The sequence below is a fragment of the Squalius cephalus genome (assembly GCF_949319135.1).
Source record: "Squalius cephalus genome assembly, chromosome: 2".
Lineage (NCBI taxonomy): Eukaryota > Metazoa > Chordata > Actinopteri > Cypriniformes > Leuciscidae > Squalius > Squalius cephalus.
In genome coordinates this window covers 5,421,889-5,438,731 of record NC_137123.1, presented here as the reverse complement: position 1 = coordinate 5,438,731, position 16,843 = coordinate 5,421,889, and the positions used below count along the sequence as shown (strand labels likewise).

At 37.8% G+C, this 16,843-nt stretch overlaps 1 protein-coding gene across 1 annotated transcript in view; it reads right to left on the bottom strand.

The window, feature by feature from the left end:
- Window positions 1-16,843, bottom strand: part of LOC307154715 (deoxynucleoside triphosphate triphosphohydrolase SAMHD1-like) — a gene marked incomplete at its 3' end in the record, with an annotated part of 77,829 nt that overhangs the window by 4,089 nt on the left and 56,897 nt on the right. The window contains exon 2 of the mRNA XM_079864801.1: window positions 6,515-6,707. Coding sequence (XP_079720927.1) covers window positions 6,515-6,602 — 88 coding nt within the window. The 5' untranslated portion in view covers window positions 6,603-6,707. The remainder of the gene's footprint in view (window positions 1-6,514; window positions 6,708-16,843) is intronic.

Here is a 16,843-nt window from a genome sequence, read left to right as displayed (position 1 = left end):
TAGGGCGCGTCTTCTTCGTACTACTATTTAATCAAGCCAATTCAACATTGGTGTGTGTGATTACACGCTCAGCCCCGCAGCGCGGGTATAAACACGTAAGTGGACGCACGCACCAGTTGGTGTTTCATATCGGCTGAATATCGTCTTCCCGCAAGAACACCGACACACTCGCTTGCTGTATAAACAGTAGTAACTCTTCAGAGACATCCGATTGGCTCCGAAGTGAAAGGCAACTGGTGCGTGCGTCCACTCCCATGTTTATACCCGCGCTTCGGGGCGGAGCGTGTAATCACGCACGCCAATGTTGAATTGGCTTGATTAAATAGTAGTACGAAGAAGACAGACTCCCTAAGCGTGATCCCCATTTAGTCGACTACGTCTGATGTTCTCGACTGAAAGGGAACCTATGTTCTCCCCATAAGCCTCAGAAAACACTGATGCAGTACGAGTTAAAATGAACACAAATATAAGCTGCACCTTTCTGGAAAGTCTTGCCTATACACATTCACTATAAATGCAATGCTGAAATGTTTTCTTGCGTTTACAGTATGTCCCTTTCGATATGGTACTTGTTTCCATTTAAACAATGAGCAGTAAGGTTTTCTAATTTAAAGAGATACTTCACCTCTGGAAAGATGAATGTGTATTTAAAATGGGTCATTTATGTAGAAGAAATGTGAAATTATTTTTGAATTTGGAGCTTTCTAGACTGAGAAAAGCCAGAAAATGTATTTTTGGCTTATGTGGATGAAAGACAACAACTCCCAGAATGCACTTGCTTCGTTGCTCTACGACAGGGGTTCTCAACCTTTTGCCTACTGCGACCCACTTTTTTTTGTATGCCAGTCATACGACCCACTAAGGCTGGAAATAATTCAATAACTGAAATGCCTCTTAGATCTATAGGCTACTACTCCTACTACTACATAGGCCTATATGTTTATTTTAATTAATTTCACAAAAACACATAAACATTTTCAATAGACAGACTATGAGGCAAACTGATTTATTTTTTACTCACGTTAACGTGACACTTGAGACACTAGTGGCGAGTCGGATCACAAAACTTATCACGGATCCGTGGTTTGATTAAAGTCAATTTTATTTTAAAATGCGCAATCTGTGGCTCTGACATAGCTGGAAGGCAGCATATTCAGCATATTACTGAAGCGGGAATAAACATCACAATCTGATTATCTGCTTCTATGATGACAAGCAGAGTTAGTGTCCCAGTAACACCACTGAGAAGTTACACATACGGTATTTCACTCAATTGAGGCTAAAGCAAATGTTATTTGATTACTCTCTCACTCACTCTTGAGCGTCTGGCGCGAGTGATTTCAATTCAATGTAAAGACGCGTTTACGCGCGTCTAGAGGTCCTGCGGCGTGAATGAAGCCTAGTTTAGCGCGGCGCGGGCGCGTCCAGTTCGCGCGAATGAGGCGAAACCTTTTTTTTTACAGTCTATGGGCGAAACACGAGATAATGCATCTGTCTTTTCTATCATTTTACTGTAGCTCAGCATCGCGATGTAAAGTTAACATTATTACTTTAACAGCAGCAGTAAAACTGGGCCATTTAATTTTGCCATTCATAAATAAGTGTTTTGACATGTCTAGCCGAGTGGCACTATCCATGGTACTGGGAGGGAGATTTAATTCTTGCATGTTTTTTAAAGTAAAAGTTTTTAAGTAAAAATATTGCGTTAGGCTACTTCATGAGTTAATAAGAAAAAAATATTTTACAATTCCTGCAAATGCAGTGATGAAGTTCATGTTCTCATGATTTATTTTTATGAATAAAAATGTTTCAAAACATCCATCCTTTTTTTCTCACAAATCGCACCCTGAATACAGCGTTAGAAGCCACGGCAATAATGACTTTTTAGTCCGATTGAGCCGCCAATGCGTTTACTAACGGATTATTTTGTTGCATGTAAACTTGCAATGAGACTATTGTGAAGCCCATTTATTAGCTGTGCTAGTGAACACAGAAGTCTTGCGACCCCCTATAGAATTATCAACGACCCACTTGTGGGTCGCGACCCACCGGTTGAGAAACCCTGCTCTACGAGGTCACTCCCAAGCCATTCCTACCGGTAAGAGCGCGCAGTTAAACAACAAGACTAGGCTACTAGTGAGTCTCCGTGACGAGTCTGCCCGGGATTTCGAGATTGCCCGAAATGTCCGGGATTCGGCTTTTGCATTCTACAGTCGCCATTCATTATGTTTACTTTGGCGAGCAGGACGAGGCTGAGGGCCGTGGGAGAACTGCGCGAGGCCGGTAGCGTGATTACTGATGTGTGACACCTTTGAGACACACCGGTCTCGTATCTCTAACAAAGGAGCGGGAATTTTCTTAGCAATGTTAAAATGCACATCAACCGATCACTTGTTTAGCGTTCATGTAAACACTACATTCAGATTCACCAATCGGATTGAATTCAGTTAGATTGAAACAAAAGGTGTGCATGTAAACAATGAATGGCGACTGCAGAGAAAGCAAAAGCCGAATCCCGGACTTTTTGGACGATCTCGACGGCCGGACATGTCCGGGAAAAAGAGGATGGTAACCCCTACTTACTCAGCTTTCTCCACAGAATAAGAGCCTGCTAGCTTAGCTTCCAAAAAAACACAGCCCCTACTACTGGCTGTAGTCTTTAGCCTCTGACCAAAAAATCGTCTGATGATGCAAAATGACGATTTTTTCCAGACAAAAAATACATAAATCTCTCGTCTCAGGGGGATATGAGGGTGGAAAGCATGGTAATTCGAAAATACTACAGGATTTCTACTAATACAAAGCTTAATGCTAAATCCTGAAGTATCCCTTTAATATTTTAACTGTAAGCTATAAGCTATGTGAGCACATGGAAAACAGAATCCATACAGGACTTGTTTATTAGTGACAGTAGTCTTTAGTTAGTAAGAGTATGATCTTGCTTCAATTCCTGTTTCCATTCCTACGTCAAAGATCCGGCCCACATCTGGCACATGTGAAATGATGATCTGGCCCACATGCAGTGTGGAATGATGGCCCTTGGGTGGCTCACTCTTGTTTGCCAGATCTGGGCCACACGCAGGCCATAGCAATGCCACAGCAATGCCACAGCAATGCCACATGTCAAGAACAAAGAAATAAACCACAACTGGACCTTATCTGAGCCACAAAATCTGTGTATATTAAATATGTCTATAAATGTGTGTGTCTATAAAGGCTCATATTTTATTTATTTCATGTCTGACTGACACATGAGGGACCTGAGAAAGAGGTCTAGCATTTGCCATCTAGTCATAGCCAAAACATAGCCTACACTTAAATAGCCTGTGCATAGAGTAGCATTTCATCTTTTATAAAATGAGATTTTGGCCATTTTCCAAAATTTTCAGGAAAAACTGAGCGCCCATATAGCTACAACAAACTAGTTTGTAACCTGTTGATGAAAATGTAATGTGATGCCGCCGGCGCCTTTTTAATGATGGACAAAATGCACATTTGCACACATTTGCTGGTCAAAAAACCCTGTAACTGCATTTGAGTTTGACTTTTTAAAAATGTTAACAATATATTGATAAGTAATTCAGCAACCTATAATTTGTTTTTACCATCGGAAAATCATAAGCGGTGCGCCACCGCGCTGTTTCGTACTGGAAACTTACACAAAGCGACTGACTGATCCTCGTCACCTAGCATATAGTGACATATTTCTTCTTTGATTTATGATTGCTGATGCATTTAATTTGTTAAAATGTTAATTTAATGTTATGGTAATAATATTAAATTATGGTTAATTCAAGGCTGTTAATATGCATATATTCGCTATCTAGCTAATTTTTGAATCTATAGTATGAATTCAATACTCTCTGCTCGTCTTCACATGTATAAATGTAGTAAAACATGTTTTTTTCAGTGCTTTAGCCCTTTAGGGCTAAAAAAGCCCTGAAACCCTGTATATCTATATCATCTACACTGTTAACCCTTGCTGTAAAAAAAGGCCTAATTCAGACAGTATCATACCATTTTCCATTAAAACAGTAATATACCGTAGAAAACAAAAATAGCCTACAGGAATATACTGTAAATTAACAGCGCTCAAAATCGACACTCAGAGGCTGTTTTCACAATCACACCCTATACCCTCATTCACTATTCCCTACATTAGTTCACTAATATAGTCCCCTTGACAGAGTGAATGAAAATAAGTGAGTGAATTGAGAAACTGATGAACACCTGATAAGCAGAATCACTGAAGGACAGAGAAACAAGAACAGAAAAAAGAGAAACACAAGAACTACAACTGACTTTCAGCAACACTGAGTGTGAAACCAGTTTACAAACCAGTTTAACATTATTTCTTTTGTACAAAAGTTATTTTTGAGAATTAACAGAGATTTAATTGTTGATGTTTTATTGAAAATAATAAAGTTATTATCACCATGATGGAGATCAGTATTTGTTTTAGTTGGGCTCTTGAACCATTGACTTTATTATATCAGTTTGTCTCTGACTGCTTTAACTATGAGTTTATAAAACACATTTGTTATGGCAAGAAAAAGTCAAGAGAAAGATGATAAGGTGTTTATGACTGTTGTGATGATTACATAATCATCCTGAACATGTCTGATTCTCTGATCTTAACCTGTGTATAAGCTTTGTATTTATGGGTATTTCATATTAATCATATCTGTAAATCTACAATGTGAAATACAGCAATGTTTCTGTAATCAGTTATTCTGAAGAAAATTGAAATAATGCTGAAGTGTTTTAAAACTTTTTGAACTCCTGCTTGTCTTAGACACAAACAGACATCAACAATCAGCACATGATTCTCAACAATGGTGACAATAAAAACTTTCATGTCGCAATGCATGCTGGGTTCCAGGATTGTATAAAACTCCCAGCATGCACTACTGCATGAATAAATAAATACAAATAAATTATTGCCACCATTGATGAGAGACATATGCAGATTTTTGATATTTCTGTTTTTCTACAAGACATTGTAGCTCTGTTTCTTTTTTAGGCTGTGCATTATGTGTTAAAAAAATTATCATTGTAATTTATTACTATGGTTTTACAGTGGTGATAGTATAACACTTTTGATACAGGATTAAATGCTGAAAGAGATTTTGTGTATGAACAGGTTATACAATGATTTTTTTTATTTTTTATTATTATAATCAACATAGCCACAATCATTCACAAACCATGTGTGTGCACTAGTGCAAAGACACAGTTCAATCAGCCAGTGAAAAACTAATGTTAACAATTCAAGGGTCAGCATCCCAACTAAAGCAAGCACTGATCTCTATAATGGTAACTTCAAACCAAACATTTTCAATTAAACATCTTAATAACAACTTCTGTAGATGTATGACAGAAATAAAGTCATACTGATTAATAATAAGTGTAAAAATGTGTAATGGCTGGAAGTCAGTTGTAGTTCTTGTGTTTCTCTATTTTCTGTTCTTGTGTTTCTCTTTCCTTCAGTGATTCTGCTTGTTAACAGCAGGTGTTCATCACTAATGCTCAACAATAACTTATTTCACTTATTCACTTATTATTCAACATATTCTCTTAATTATCTCACTGCAACACTCCGTCAATGTTACTTTTTACTCTTTGTAGTGTGGATTTCCCTGTGGGGTTGAAAGGGTTAACAGTGTAAGATAAAAATACACACCCACAAAATGTATTTTAACAGTAATAAACTGTAAGTTATAAAACAGGTATATACTGGCAACACTGTTGCCAGTAGTTTACTGTAAAATGTATTTTTTGGGTCACCATTGTGCAGAAGAGTAGAGCCTGTGCTTCAGTCCAGGAGAAGATCTACAAACATTGATGATATGCTGCATGTTGCTTTATTTAACAGGCGGTGACTCTGTATTTAGTTTTTAGTGGTCTCAAATGAAAGAAGTTCACAGTAATACTTTGCTCACATTATTTATGCATTATAAAATTTAGTCAATACATTTAAATGACAGTTGGTCAATTTAAGGCAGTCGGTTTCTGCAAGTGTAATCAGTTAACTTGAATTTTAATTTAGTGCATTTTTACAGAAACAAACTGTAGATTACAGTAAAGAACTGTACAATTAACAGTATATTACTGGCAACAGTGTTGCCAGTATTTTACTGTAAAAAAAACCCGGTAAGGTCTAACAGTGTATATTATTATTATTGTTGTTATTAATAGTGAATAAATCTAAAGCTTTTGAGACTATTATTTTGTGTTATTGAATTTGTCATGAAGATCTGACCATTTGTTCATTTTATGTAGGCTTACTAAATAATCTTAATATAAAAAATAAAAATAAAAAAAAAGAGAGGGGGGTGCCCTTTTTCAATTTCAACACATGCCCCTCAAAAGGTCTCTGTACGGCCCTGGTAACAGATTAATTTTACTCTAAGCACAAATATAGGAGCAGGAGATAGATGCATCACATGAACTTCAGTAAATTATATATACACATTATCATATGACAGTGAGTTGTCTACATGTCTTCCCTTACCTTCAATTTCTTCATATGACTTTTTTAGATCTTGAAGATTTTTCCTGAGATCAAAGAGAGTTTTTTTGTTTTTTTCGGATCGTGGCATCTTCTCCTTTGTCTTCTTTTTGTGGGTTGTTAAAAGCTCAGATGAGGAGGCAATAAAGATCTGTAGAACTGCATACAGATTTTATAGATCCAGTAGCTCAACCCACTGGAATACATGAGGAAAGTTGTCATTAAACTATGAGGGTGTGTCTCAGACAAACATTGAACTGAAGTGAAAGGGAATGAGTCGGATCAGAGCGACTACTGCTGGAAACACATTCAGGAAGTGCAGATCAGACAATATTTACTGTATAGTTCTTGTGTGTGTGTGTGTGTGTGTGTGTGTGTGTATATATATATATATATATATATATATATATATATATTTGTCTTACAACTTTGGTAGAGGAGACTGTTTAGCTGTAATGCAGGATGAACTCAAAAAACAAAGGGAGACAATAGATCCTAATATAGCTAAATCAGAAAGTATTTATTAAACTTAATATTTCAATAATAAAGTCTTACCTTCACTTTGCTCATTCAACTTTTTTACATAAAGAATTTTCTCTCTGTATTTTCAGTTGTCAGGTCCAGATATCTTCTCTTTTGCTCAATGATCTGCTGTCGTCTTGCTCATGTGGCGAGGAGGACAGTAATAAAGACCTGTAGAAATGTGGAGATTTTCCACTAGACTAGGTTATCATGTATAAGCCCAATCCTCATGCTGATTTTGCCTGCAGTCATAGTTACAGATACAACACTAGAGTAGGTTATAGTTACAGATACATCAGGGACACACATCACTGTACGTTTTGTCCACAGAGGTCTGAAACATAATTATGTGTTGTCTCTTGCCATATGTAAAATGTGTTTGTATTTTTAGATCAGAGACTTTGGACTTATAAAAGTATCAGGCCAATCATATAAGTTTTTTTATGAGTTAACTGGGCAACAAGTTGATCATAGGTTGTGCGAAATGATCATTTAATCTCTTCCTCCTCGATTAGTTTGTCATTATCAACTCATTTTCTGATACTTAGAGGAGTATAGTCCAGGGGTCAGAAAGTAGAAGTCCTGCCATATGTTTATTCCACCCATGACCTCAGTCATCTGATTTCACTAATTAGTTCTCTCTCCTGCTGAATTAGCAAGTCCAGGTGATTGGAACAAAATACTGAGGAGGACTTTTCTTTCTGAACCTGGACTTTACACTTCTGCTCTGAATTATTTCCTTTGTCCATATTCCACCAAAGCGGGGCTGTTGATCTTATAAGATCCCTAGAGTACTCACTTTTTCATCTCTTTTTAATCTAAACAAATATGTCAAAAATTAGATGAGAAATATTCTAAAGCAAAGATGTTTATGCAGTTTTAAGGGGCACATATGTTAAAAAAGCAACAACCTTTGCAAATTACATCTTAATTCATGTTTTAAAGGCAAAGGCTACATTCACAAACATTAAGGCTTTTAGTCAGGGGGCCAATTCTGAAAAGGGCTTCCATTAAGACTTTTGCGGACATGCTTTGGTACAAGCTGTCACCCTATTTTTTTTAGTTAGAAGACACCCATAGGTAAGATATTAGGGTGGTTGTCAAGCTGAATTTTTTTTTTTTTTGTGACTTGTACAAGCAATTTCAGGCCAATTTTTTGGTTTCCTGCTCAACACGACATGCCAACAGTAAATGTTGAATATCTCCACAACCACAAGGACCATATTCATAAAAATGGTATCAAATGAAAGCCAACACTCATGGGATGTCTGCTGAAGTGTCAGAATGAACATTTATTGTACAGTGTAAGAGACAACAGAATTAGAACATGAAAAAAACAATCTCCGCCTAAAGAGAACCAGTTTTCAAAGTGAATATCAGCTTGGAAACATAACCTAGTATCCCAAAACCTCTATCAATCAGTACCCATATCTATGGGAATGAGTCAAGCCAAGTTTAAAGCTTGTAGGGAGAGACAGTGCAATTCTGCACAAGTTATAATACTTTAATGTCAAGGCGGAAATTTAGAGCTGTAGATGATGGTCTATGGTGCTATTTGACTTAATTAGTGTACCAGGTTGTAACACAAATTATATTTAATTCACATATCACTATAGTTATTAATTCCATCCTAACAAAACTGCTCTCTCACTTCTTTAGGGTTAGGGGTTAGTAATTAGTTAGTAGTAATAACTATGTAATAGTCCTATGGCAAAGGTATGTTTTTCCCCATCAAAGCAGTGGCTCTCAGGTTGGCAGAGGTTGGCTCTCAGGTTGTCAGTCTCATCCCTTTGAGACTGAATGGATTGAATAAGCAAGGTCAAGCTAAGCACAATGCAAATAATGGTGTGTGTCTATTATATTGCAAAAATATTGCACAATATTATACTACAATAATCTCTAGAAAGAGCACAAATACACCACTTCCTGAAAAATCACTTCAATCAAAGGGCTTTATCTTGGCTGTATTTTCCATATTTGTCTTGACAAATGAAACATTTTTCCCAATCAATATCTCTTCCTATTTGTTTTTCTTTGGAGGCTAGGCTTACAGCTCCCTCTGGATCCATGTTATCTCATCTGAAGGCAAAGACATTTTTCACTACACTAGTCTGATTGGTTTCTGAGTGGATCACTACAATGTCCTCTGACATAAGCTGAGGGCTTTGCTATCTAACAAACTTATTAACACTTTTAGCTATAGCAGACTGTAAAATAGGCTGCTGTGCAGCAAATAAATTAAAAACATAATATTTCCATTACACATCTGCACAAAACTTAATTTACCTATTAGTAAGTAAGCTAGTAATTATGAAAGTAAATTAGCCTAGCTATACACTCACCTAAAGGATTATTAGGAACACCTGTTCAATTTCTCATTAATGCAATTATCTAATCAACCAATCACATGGCAGTTGCTTCAATGCATTTAGGAGTGTCGTCCTGGTCAAGACAATCTCCTGAACTCTAAACTGAATGTCAGAATGGGAAAGAAAGGTGATTTAAGCAATTTTGAATGTGGCATGGTTGTTGGTGCCAGACGGGACGGTCTGAGTATTTCACAATCTGCTCAGTTACTTGGATTTTCACGCACAACCATTTCTAGGGTTTACAAAGAATGGTGTGAAAAGGGAAAAACATCCAGTATGCGGCAGTCCTGGGCGAAAATGCCTTGTTGATGCTAGAGGTCAGAGGAGAATGGGCCGACTGATTCAAGCTGATAGAAGAGCAACTTTGGCTGAAATAACCACTCGTTACAACCGAGGTATGCAGCAAAGCATTTGTGAAGCCACAACACGCACAACCTTGAGGTGGATGGGCTACAACAGCAGAAGACCCCACCGGGTACCACTCATCTCCACTACAAATTGGAAAAAGAGGCTACAATTTGCACGAGCTCACCAAAATTGGACAGTTGAAGACTGGAAAAATGTCGCCTGGTCTGATGAGTCTCGATTTCTGTTGAGACATTCAGATGGTAGAGTCAGAATTTGGCGTAAACAGAATGAGAACATGGATCCATCATGCCTTGTTACCACTGTGCAGGCTGGTGGTGGTGGTGTAATGGTGTGGGGGATGTTTTCTTGGCACACTTTAGGCCCCTTAGTGCCAATTGGGCATCGTTTAAATGCCACGGCCTACCTGAGCATTGTTTCTGACCATGTCCATCCCTTTATGACCACCATGTACCCATCCTCTGATGGCTGCTTCCAGCAGGATAATGCACCATGTCACAAAGCTCGAATCATTTCAAATTGGTTTCTTGAACATGACAATGAGTTCACTGTACTAAAATGGCCCCCACAGTCACCAGATCTCAACCCAATAGAGCATCTTTGGGATGTGGTGGAACGGGAGCTTCGTGCCCTGGATGTGCATCCCACAAATCTCCATCAACTGCAAGATGCTATACTATCAAAATGATCATGCTTGCACATAAGTTGGATTATATTGCACATTTGCCCAAAATTACAATAGGTAACATGGAAGAAAATGGAAGCACTTTGGGAAAAAAAATCCACTTTTACCACTTTTAAGAATATAGTGTTAAAATGGACAAAAAAACATTTTCTAAGCTGACAACCTGGCTAGAACACATGTTGAGGGGTTAAATATTAATACTGGATAGGTTGTATACTTGTACCAAAAAGTGTCCAACAAAGTTTTAATATCAGTTTTGGCCCCCTGACTATTTAAAAAAAACCACATACGTTCAAGTTTGTTACTGGGCTTATGAAAACGGCATCAAATATATATATATATTTAGTTAATTAGTAAATATGATTATGATGAACTTTAATCAGTGCCTAAATATAATAGTATATAATCAGTAGTGACCAAAACAATGTCTTATGGATATTTAAATAATACATATGGCAAGGCAAGGCAAGGCAAGTTTATTTATATAGCACATTTCATACACAATGGCAATTCAAAGTGCTTTACATAGAAGAAATTAAAATAATAAAAGAAATAAGAATAATTAAAACAGTTTAGAAAAATATAATAAAATACAGTACAAACATTCGGACGAACAGTGGCACAGTGCTCATTCAGTAAATGCATAGCTAAACAGATGTGTTTTGAGTCTGGATTTGAAAGTGACTACAGTAGGAGCACGTCTGATCTCCTCTGGAAGCTGGTTCCAGCTGCGGCTGGCATAATAGCTAAAAGCGGACTCGCCATGCTTAGAGTGAACCCTTGGTATTTCTAGCTGATATGATCCTAATGATCTGAGTGATCTGTTGGGTTTATATTCTGTGAGCATATCTGCAATGTATTGAGGTCCTAGGCCATTAAATGATTTATATACCAGTAATAATACTTTAAAATCAATCCTAAATTTAACTGGGAGCCAGTGTAAAGACCTGAGGACTGGTGTGATATGTTCATATTTTCTAGTTCTGCTCAGAATCCGGGCGGCAGCGTTCTGTATGAGCTGCAACTGTCTTATGGTCTTTTTGGGAAGGCCAGTGAGGAGTCCATTACAATAATCCACCCTGCTGGTGATGAAAGCATGAACAAGTTTCTCTAAGTCTTGTCTGGAAACAAAGCATCTAATTCTTGCAATATTTTTCAGATGATAGTATGCTGATTTAGTTATTGCTTTGACATGACTACTGAAACTAAGGTCTGACTCTAGTGACACACCGAGATTCCTGACTTGATTTTTAGTTGTTTGACCCCTAGAGTGAAGGTATGCGTTCACCTTGAGAACTTCATCTTTGTTTCCGAACGCAATGACTTCAGTTTTGTCTTTGTTTAACTGAAGAAAGTTTTGACACATCCAACTGTTGACTTCGTCAATGCATTGGCACAGGGAGTCAATTGGGCTATAATCGTTAGGCGATAGGGCTAAGTAGATCTGTGTGTCGTCTGCATAGCTGTGGTAAGCAATTTGGTTCTTTCTCATTATTTGGCTCATTGGGAGCATATACAGGTTGAACAGGAGTGGCGCAAGAATCGAGCCTTGAGGGACTCCGCATGTCATGGATGTCCACTCAGACTTATGATCTCCTATACTCACATAATAACCTCTCCCATCTAAGTATGACCTGAACCATTTTAGGACTATCCCAGAAAGCCCCACCCAGTTTTCCAGCCTGTCAAGAAGTATGTTATGATCGACAGTGTCAAATGCAGCACTGAGGTCGAGTAGTACCAGCACTGATAATTTGCCTGAATCAGTATTTAAGCGAATATCGTTTATTATCTTTATGAGCGCTGTCTCTGTGCTGTGGTGCGGTCGGAAACCAGACTGAAAATTGTCAAAGGATCCATTCAAGCTCAAGAATTTGTTCAGCTGATTGAAGACAACTTTTTCAATGATCTTGCCTATGAAAGGAAGATTTGAGATCGGTCTATAGTTGCTTAATATGGTCTTATCCAGATTGCTCTTTTTCAGGAGGGGCTTGACAATTGCAGTTTTCAGGGAGTTTGGAAAACTCCCAGAGCGAAGTGAGACATTTACCACTTCTAGAAGATCTGCTTCTAAACTGTTTAACACACTTTTGAAAAATGATGTGGGAAGTGTGTCAAGAGCACAGGTTGATGTTTTAAGGTGCTGTACAGTTTCTTCCAAAATTTTGCCATCAATTTCTTTGAAATCAGACATAGTAACTACTTTCTCAGGCGGTTTGATCTGTCTGACCCCAGTGCAACTCAAGGATGTGCTGATCACCTTTCTGATATTACTGATTTTCTCAGAGAAGAAAGAAGCAAACTCACTGCACTTGTTGTCTGAGAGCATTTCACTGGGAATCTGGCTTGGAGGGTTTGTCAGTCTCTCTACAGTAGCAAAAAGAGTGCGTGTGTTGTTTAAATTGCTGTTTATAATATTTGAGAAGAAAGTCTGTCTAGCTTTGCCTAGTTCCATATTAAAAGCATGAAGGCTGTCTTTGTAGATGTTATAATGGACTACAAGTTTAGTCTTCCGCCACATGCGCTCTACTTTTCTGCATTGTCTTTTCATATTTTGCACTGCTGTTGAGTTTCTCCAAGGTGCTTTTTGTCTGCCACTCTTCTTCCTGACTTTCACAGGAGCAATATCATCAATTATACCTTTAACTTTTGAGTTAAAAGAATCAAGGAGAAAATCAACAGAGTCTGCAGATATGCTTGGTGTTAAGGATATAGCCTTCATAAATAGTACACTAGTGTTCTCATTTAAGCATCTCTTCTTGACAGACACAGATCTAGCTTCAGTGGCAGGAGAGATCAATATATCAAAGAAAATACAGAAATGATCAGACAGTGCTACATCCTTAATAACAATTAATGAAATGTTTAGACCCTTACTGATAAGTAAATCTAGAGTGTGTCCACGATTGTGTGTGGGTCCATGTATATGCTGAGTCAGATCAAAAGTTTTTAAAACAGTTTTGATTTCTTCTGCCATATTGTTCTCTGCACAATCTATGTGAATGTTAAAATCTCCTGCAATGGCAAAACAGTCAAACTCTGAGGTAATTGTTGATAACAGTTCTGTAAAGTCCTCAGTGAAGGCTGGAGAGTATTTTGGAGGCCTGTAAATAATGATAAGTAAAATGCGTGGAGCACCTTTCAACACAATACCCAGATATTCGAAAGAAGGGTAATTCCCAAATGATATTTGCTTACATTGATAGATATCTTTAAAAAGAGCAGCTACACCCCCACCTCTCTTAACAGCTCTGCAGACACTCATAAAAGTAAAGTTAGGAGGGGCTGCTTCATTGAGGACTGTTGCACTGCAGCTGGCTTCTAGCCAGGTTTCATTTAGAAGCATAAAATCCAGGTTGTTTGTGGTTATTAAGTCGTTGACTAGAAGTGATTTATTTTTAAGTGAACGAATGTTTAAAAGTGCTAACTTAACAGTCTTACTTTTTGTCCCCACATCAATCTTACTTTGACGTGTAATAGGCACCAGATTAGTTAGGTTTGCTGCACGGCTATTGAAGGCCTTAGATTTTCTATCTTGTAATAAAACAGCAATAGAGAAAGATACAGGCACACTGGGTTCCCGCTTGTTCTGTAAACATTTGAGAAAGTTACTGTTATCAGAGCGGGGACCCAAAACACATCACTGAGAGCTGGTATCAGTTGTTTTTAGTTCACCTCGAGCAGATGGAGGAGGGTGTGGGCCCTGGCGTTGTGGCAGAGGCCGAAGAGCTCTCACAGGAGGGGGAGGGCGAGCTGGGCCCGCAGGCTTGGGTGGTAATGGTGCCTGTCGTTTTTTGGTTGGTATCTGGGGGCTCGCAGCAAAAGAGTGGGATAGTCTGGTTCCAGCATGCACCAGTTCTTCCATTTTCTGTGAGAAACACAGAAGAGGCGATGCTGGAGAGAGGGATAGCGTGTCTGGTGAAAGGGGCTGTTGCTCTGGTGTTATAGGAGGTTGTGATATGCTGTCCTGGCTTCCCTGGCTGTTTTCCCGGAAGTCGTCATTGGGTGCTGAATCTTCAAGCAGTTCTGATATGTCTCTCTGTGGGCAGGGCTCAGCTGAGATTGTGTCCGTGAGCAGAGGTTGTTGTGGCGGAGTGGTGTTATCATTGTCCTTGTGTGATATGTCAACCGCATGTCCATTTTGCTGCTGAAGTGAAGTCCCGTGGTCATTCATACTGTGTCCAGGTGTGTGTGTGCCGTTCAGATTGACTGGATTGGCACAAACTGCAGAAGGATGTATGAGGGAGAAGTAGAAATTGTCCTTTAACACTCTTGAACCAAGTTTGTTTGGGTGATGGCCATCCCGATGAAAAAGTTGTCTCTGACTCCAGAAAAGATTGAAATTGTCAATGAAGTTTACTCCTTTTATATTGCAGGTTTTTTGCAGCCATGTATTTAGCCCAAGCAACCGTGAAAACCTGTTTGTTCCTCTTGCTGGGAGAGGTCCACTGATGAATGTTTGAACTTTCAGTCTTTTAAGTGTTTCAAAAAGTTCATTGAAATCCTTCTTAAGGAGTTCTGACTGCTCTTTATGAATATCATTCTTCCCCACATGTATGATGAGTCGATTTGCAGTCTTATGTTTCATCAGAATGTTCTGAAGTTCCCTGTTTACATCAGAAGTTGTTGCTTGTGGAAGGCAGCATGTAGTTGTATCCCTGCCGCTAATGTTTCTGATTATGGAGTCCCCCACTATCAGAGTCCTGGGCTCGGCTGCATAACATATCCCAATTCAGTTCCATAATTGGGTCACTGTAAAAAATGTTCATAATTTTAACAGTAAAAAACTGTAAAAAAAGCAACGGAAAAGACATGTTAATTGCTGAACAGTATGTACCCTTACTATATACAATGAAAAACTGTAATAGCTCTCATGGGACATTTCAAGTAATTTTACAGTAAAATACTGTTAAATGTAAGGATTTTGAATGTACACTGTAAAAAAAAAAAAACATACCATTGCATTTTCCATACTTTACCGTAAAAAATACAGTGGCAATTTTTATGTTTTACGGCACTGAATTTAAATTTATGGTAAAAAAAACTGGCAACTGTGGTTGCCAGTACTTTACCGTAAAAAATACAGTGGCAATTTTTATGTTTTACGGCACTGAATTTAAATTTATGGTAAAAAAAACTGGCAACTGTGGTTTCAAGTGCTTTACCGTAAAAAAATCCAGTAGAAATATTTGAGGTTTTCAATATTTGATTGGGCTCTTGACCCTTGACTTTCAAACTTTAGATTTTCTCTGACTGCTTCAACTGTGTGTTATAATACACATTTATCATGGCACGAAAGTCAGAGAGAAAATGTAGTCAAGTGATGTTTTCAATTTATTGATGTTGACATAATCATCATGAAGTGACTTGAATCACTGATCTCATAAAGAGTCTTATCTTTCATTGTCTGAGGAATGTCACATATCATGTTTATGAGTATAATAGCTATGTGATCCAGTAAGCAAGCCAGCAGTGACAAACAGAAAATCTGAAGAACCTGAAAAACACATAGTGTACAAAAATAATTTTGAATTTTTGTATGATTTAGACCAACACAGAAATCAAGAATCAGCGTATGAATCTCAACAACGGTGACAATCAACAAAATAATCAGATAAAACTCTGAACATCACAAAACAAGCTACTAAAAAATTGCAACAAAAACAACAGCAAAAATAAAAGCAGATAGTAATAATAAAAGAAAATATTACGGCAATTCATCATAATTTAATCCTGGTGCAATGATATTGATAAGTTTTGATTGATGGCTCCCATCATACAATATACTGTTATCATCACCGTTGTTGAGATTCATACGCTGATTCTTGATGTCTGTGTGTGTCTGAAGATACAGTAGTTCAAACCTTTATTGTGCACAATGTATTCAAAATTCTTCCGCTTATCACAACACTGATGGATCACATTCTGTAAATTAATATAAAATTAATGAACCATGTATTCATGAATAAGACTCTAAATGAGTTCAGTGAATCTGGCCACTAGATGATCATCACCAATACATAGACAATATCACCAGACTTGTTTTCTCTCTGTTTCTTTCTGTCTATAATCAATGAGTCTTATAAACACAGATTTACAACAGCCAGAGTAAAAACTAATGTTAGAAAGTCAAGAGTCAAGAGCCCAACTAAAGCAGTCACTGATCACCATCATGGTGACTTCAAATGAAACAATAAATCATCAACATCTAAACCTCTGTTAATTCTCAATAAGAACTTCTGTAGACGCATGGTTAGTAATAAGTGAAGCTGGTAATGCTGTTTGTGGAGTTGTTTAATCCTCCTCTGCTGAGATCTTCACAGATTTAATGTTTTTTATCTTCAGTAGATTTCATCTAAGGCTGTGGCTGAAGTCAGTTGTAGTTCTTGT